This window comes from Vombatus ursinus, unplaced genomic scaffold (genome assembly GCF_900497805.2).
Source record: "Vombatus ursinus unplaced genomic scaffold, bare-nosed wombat genome assembly UNPS02014816.1, whole genome shotgun sequence".
Taxonomy (NCBI): domain Eukaryota; kingdom Metazoa; phylum Chordata; class Mammalia; order Diprotodontia; family Vombatidae; genus Vombatus; species Vombatus ursinus.
This window is the reverse complement of record NW_020954594.1, coordinates 6,587,946-6,593,853: the sequence shown is the minus strand read 5'-3', so window position 1 is coordinate 6,593,853 and position 5,908 is coordinate 6,587,946. Positions and strand designations below refer to the sequence as shown.

Here is a 5,908-nt window from a genome sequence, read left to right as displayed (position 1 = left end):
TTACAACACTTCTCAAATTTGCCCCCTTCTCTCTGACACTGCCCACATCCTGGTGCAGGGCCTCCTCAGCTCACATTAGGACTACTGCAATAGCTACTGATGGGTCTGCCTTCCTGTCCCCACTCCAATACCTCCTCCATTCAGCCACCAATGTGATTTTCCTAAAGCACAGGTCCTAAAGCACACATCCCTCCACTCAATGAACTCCAGCAGCTCCCTATCATCTCCAGGATCAAATACAAAATCCTCTGTTTGTGGACAAAGTCCTTCATAAACCACTCCACCTTTCCAGTCTTCTTATACCTTATTCTCCCCTACTTACTCAATCCAGTGACACTAGCATCCTTGCTCTTCAAGAACAAGACACTCATTTCTCAACTCTTGGGCATTTTTCTCTGTCCACCCCCAATGCCTGGAATCTGCTACCCCATGTCAGACTACTGCTTTCCCTGGGTTCCTTTTAATCAATCAGTCGATAAACATTTACTACGCATTTTCTATGTGTCAGGTACTGCTCTAAATCCCAACTAAAATCCCATCTTCTATAGAAAGTCTTGCCTGTTTTGCTGAGTCATTTTTTTACTTCTCCAGCTCATTTTACAGTTGAGGATACTGAGGTAAACAGGATTAAGTGACTTGCCCAGGTCACACAGCTAGTAAGTATCTGAGGCTAGATTTGAACTCATGACGATGAATCTTCCTGAGTCCAGGTCCAGCACTCTATCCGCTGTGCCAACGAGCTGCCTCTCCTAACCCCTCTTAATTCTAGTGTCTTCCCTCTTTTTCCTATTTATCCTTTATATAGCCTTTTTGTACAGATTTGTTTTTCCCATTAGATTTTTAAGCTCCTTGAGGGCAGGGACTATCTTTTGCCTCTTTTTGTATCCCTAGCACTTAGCCCAGTGCCAGGCACATGTAGTTCAGTTGTGTCTGATTCTTCAGGACCCCATGGACCATAGCATACTGTCTAGAGCGAAATACCGTCCTTGGCAAAAAATACTGGAGTCTGCCATTTCTTTCTTTAGTGGTTAAGGCTAACAGAGGTTAAATGACTTGCCCAGGGTCACACAGCTAGTAAGTATCTGAAGTCGAATTTGAACTCAAGTCTTCCTGATTCTAGGACCAGTGCTCTATCCACTGAGTCACTTAGCTGCCTCTTTTGTTAACCATTATTAATATTATTAATTATTAATTAACCATTGTTAATAATTAATTTTCCTTAAGCCCAGCATGTGACTTGGAACCAGGAAGACTGATCTTCGTGATTTCAAATCCATGCTCTGAGAAACTTATCAGCTGTGTGACCCTGGGCAAGTCACTTAACCCTGTTTGCCTCAGTTCCTCATTTATAAAATGAATTGGAGAAGGAAATGGCAAAACCACTCCAGCATCTTTGCCAAGAAAACCCCAAATGGGGTCATGGAGAGTTGGATGTGACTGAAACAACTCAACACCAACAATAAATGTTTATGGACTGACCTCTCAGGTCCCCTCAGGAAGATCAGTGCTTTGGAAAGGATAGTAAGCTTGGCAAGGGGAAGTTGTAGAGATGGCATTGCTGGGTAGTGCTAGGCAAGGCAAGGTCTGACAGAGGCCATTAACTTTCCTGTTCTATGCAGATACTCCCTTGGAACCTAATTTATGGATGTGGGTGGATCTCAACATAGTATGTCCTACAGCTGGGAAGCAGATCTCAAAGGAGCCAGATTTGGTCCATAACCCTGCATCTCTTGAAGAGGAAGAAAATACCTCTTTCTCAGAGGACAGTTTGCAGCCCCCAGCCTCCACCAGCCAGCAGCCCCCAGGCTCACCCAGCCAGCAGCCCCAGGACTCCACCAGCGAAAAAGAGGTATGGATACAGGTATTCTTGTCCCCTTACGGACAGGGTAGAATTAAGAAAATATCCTTTAGCCCTCATCAAGGAGAAGAAATGATTAACAACAGCTACCCCATCCCATTAGACAATATCCATCCCATGGATGGTTCCATGCCTGACCTGAAGAAACAGTTTTCTAGGGAAGAATCATTTATTACTGCCTGTCCTGAAATCCTAGATGCTTATAAACATTGCCTGAAATAGGGGAGAGAGCTGTTTAACTCAACCCAAGTCCCAAAATCTAGCCTTTCACCTTACTTTCTGTACTCTCCTAGCTCTCAGAAGAAGAAGATAAGAACACCTCCATGATCCTCCTATCACCCCACAAAGTGGGATCCCTTCGAGGCTGTCGGCGACAGGTGGGCACCCAGACAGGGGCCCGGTGGCCCAGACCCCCACTTAATTACTGTCACCTAATAGCTCTGGCACTGAAAAACAGCTCTTCTAGAGGACTCAATGTCCAGGAGATCTACAACTTCACCCGGTATGTGCCCAGGGTATGGGTGAGGGTGGAGAGAGAGGGCAGAGTGGGAATGGAGAAGGGGTCTAGGATCTATGGCTTTTGTCTTCCAACTGCCCTGGTGGCATAAGTAAACAGAATAGGCTACCCTCTGTGTATTGTGCTGGGAAGACACTAGACGCAACGATGATTGAAATTCCCAGTAGAGATTCATTTCTTTGAATCTTTGTCCCAGCTTAAAATACAATTTATCTTTAATTGTCAGGAACACATTAAGCCTTATCAGTTGGCTATATCTCACATGAGTGAGCATCAGTTCCTTTCTTGAAAGTAGATTTTATTGAGGAAAGTCAGTCAACAAGTATTTTTAAATGCTTATTTTGGTAACAGGCACCATGCTAAGTGCTGGAGAATACATGTCCCTTGTCCTCAAGGAGCTTACATTCTAATGGGGGAGACAAAATGCAAGTAACAGTGTATAGATATAAAATGGTAGAATATAATGTATATTCTACATATGAAATATATCTCCTGTGGAATATCTATATTATAATATTAATATATTAAATAATATATGCTATTCTAAGTAATATATATTCTATATAGAAAATACATATTCTATTGAACATCTCTAATATGCGATACAAAATATTATATAGTAAATTTATTGTATTTAAAAATGTATAAATAATGTAATTTATTCTAAATAATAGTCTATATATAAAATATCATTGAATTTCTATAATGTATAATATATTAAATAATATGTAAATATACTCTATTCTAAGTTATATATTCTCTATATAAAGCATATTTTGTAAAATATCAATAATACCATATAGAAGATAATCTCAGAGGGAAAACACTAACAACAGAAGGGATTGGAATTTAAGCTGGGTCTTGAATCTGGAAGCCAAGGAATCATGGAGGTAAGGGGGAAGCATTCCAGGCATGGATTCCAGCATTCCAGGATCACTTGTGAAAAGACAAAAGAGATGGTCCAGGACAAACAAAAAATTCGTGGGTGTGACTTGGATGAAAATCCAGCAAAGGAGACTGAGAAGGACAGGTAGGAGAACCTGGAGAGAGCCAAGTCATGAAAACCTAGAGAGGAGAGAATGACCAGAAGTGGGTGATTGACAATGTTAAAGGGCTGCAGAGAGATCAAGAAGGATGTTGGTTGAAGAAAGGCCATAATCTAATGGCCAATTAAGAACAATTAATTATTAATAATCAATTAAGAGATAACTGGTAAATTTGAAGAGAGCAATTTCAGGTAAATGATGAGATCAGAAGCCAGATTGCAGAGGGTTTAGAAGAAAGTTAGAAGAAAGGAAATGGAAGTACCAAATGTGGACAGCTTTCTCCAGGGGTTTAGGCTTAAAAAAGAGACATAAAGGATGCCAGATAGTAGGGATGGTTGGATAAACTGAGTGTTTTTTTTAAATAAATGTTTAGTGATATCTTTTGTTTTTTATATCACCTGAATTTTCCCCAACATCTCTATCCTCCTGCCCTCTCCCAGAGAGTCATCCTACATAACAAATATTTTTAAAGAAAAAGAGGAAGAGAAAAAGAAGGAAAAAGAGGGAAAAAAAGGAAAAGAAAAAGCTAGCAAAATTGATTAATTTTAAAAGTCTGAAAATACAACATAAACCATGTTCTGTACTCGTGGACCTCCCATATCTACAAATGAGGAGAGCAGTAGTGTCTTCTCATATATTTTATATCTCTTCTTTGCAGCCATATTTGTCCTTTATAATTTAGCAACATTCACTTTTGGTTATTTTGTGGTTCTTTCCATTTACATTATTGTAGTCCTTTTGTGTATTGTTTTCTTGGATCTCTTTCCTTCACCCTTCATCAATTCATGTCAATCTTTCCATGTTTCTCTATGTTCATCATATTTGTCATTGTTTATAGCATAGTAATATTCCATTCCATTCATGTACCACAATTTGCTTAGCCATTCCTCAATAGATGGATATCTACTTTGTTTCCAGTTTTTTTGGTATTGCACAAAGTGCTGCTATAAGTATTTTGGTGTATATGGGGACTTTCCTTTTATCAATGCAACTTAGAATTTTTTAATGATAGAGGAAACATGGACATTTTTGCAGACAGCCAGTAGATAGGGAGAGTGAAAATATGTGAGAGTGGAGATGAAAGAGAAGACAGTATGGAATGGGATCCAGGGTACATCTAGATTACTTTGGATAGATACTACATTACTTTGGAAAAGATAATGGTAAGCTACTTCTCTGTGAGACAGTGAAGTTGGAGTGAGGAGGGAATAAAAGGGAACATTCCTAGAATGGAGTCAGTTTTTTTATTTTTTAAGTATGAAACAAGGCTCTCAGTTAAAAGGGTGGAGGGAAGAGGGTATCATGAGAGGTTTCAGAAGAGATGAAAAGGTTTGGAATAGCCATTATGGTGAGTAGTGCAGTGAATAAATTAGGGAGAAATAGAATCTACTGAGAAGTAGAGAGGTTGATGAAGAAGAAGAACAGGGTTAGGGGGGTCATAAAGCAGAGAGAAAGATGGAATTGAAAAAAAAATGATTATCATGATTTAAAGGAATTTGAGGGTTTATGAGTACGGAAGTAGAACACTTTATATGACGGCGAGATCAAGGTAGGACCTTTTCTGTATGTAGTTGAGGTGGTATGGAGGAGTACTTTATAGGAAACGAGCAGATTAAGGAATTGGAAAGTTAGGGTGTTTGGGGAGCCTTAATGTATACACTGAAATCCTCTGGTGTGAGGGGCAGGAAATGGGTAGAAGAGCCTGAGGTGGAAAGAGAATATCCTTTAGCCAATAATTGCTACCAGAATCTTGGTTGGGAATAAATTTGGACTGAATGAACCTCACAAGAGAAGTTACTAAGTGATGATGGTAGAGGAAGAGTCTGGAAGAGGCAATGGGCAACAAGGAGTGTTCTGACTCCTTCACCAAGACCAGCAAGTTAAGATGCATGAGTGAAAGTACAAACAATACTGGAAAGGGAAGCCAGAGGAAAAGTGTATGAAGTTACTGAGCAATACCTGAGATGGGAGCAGTTTAGTAGAAAAAGACTTGGGAGTTGAATCTGACAAATCTCATCTCGGCTATTAACCATCCATGTGTTTTCCCCTCTCTGGGCCTCAGTTGCCTCTTCTGTAAAATCAGTGATCTAGAAGATCCTTTGCAGCTCTAAAGCTATATGATTCTTTCTTTTAAAACGTTTTATTTTTCCTCAACTACATATAAAACAATTTTTAATCTTTTTAAAAATTTTGAGTTCCAAATTCTCTCCCTCCTACCTCCCCTCCCTGAGGTGGTAAGCAATCTGATATAGATTATACATGTGCAATCACATAAAACATATTTATATATTGAACATTTTGTGGAAGAAAACTCAAACCAGAGAGAGAGAGAGTGAAAGAGAGTGAAAGGTAGTATGTATTCAGACTCCACCAAAGCTATACCATTCTTAAGGCCAACACAGACAGGAAGTCTACAATTTGTTTGCTGGTTTTACACAGGACTTTTTTTTTTTTTTTTTTTTTTTTTTTTTTTTTTTTTTTTTTTTT

General features: G+C 39.2%; 1 protein-coding gene across 1 annotated transcript in view; it reads left to right on the top strand.

Moving 5' to 3' along the window:
* The window catches only part of FOXR1 (forkhead box R1), a 12,914-nt gene that overhangs the window by 2,961 nt on the left and 4,045 nt on the right, over positions 1-5,908 (top strand). The window contains exons 2-3 of the mRNA XM_027835518.1: positions 1,620-1,849; positions 2,152-2,360. Of these exons, the coding sequence (XP_027691319.1) occupies positions 1,620-1,849; positions 2,152-2,360 (439 nt within the window). The remainder of the gene's footprint in view (positions 1-1,619; positions 1,850-2,151; positions 2,361-5,908) is intronic.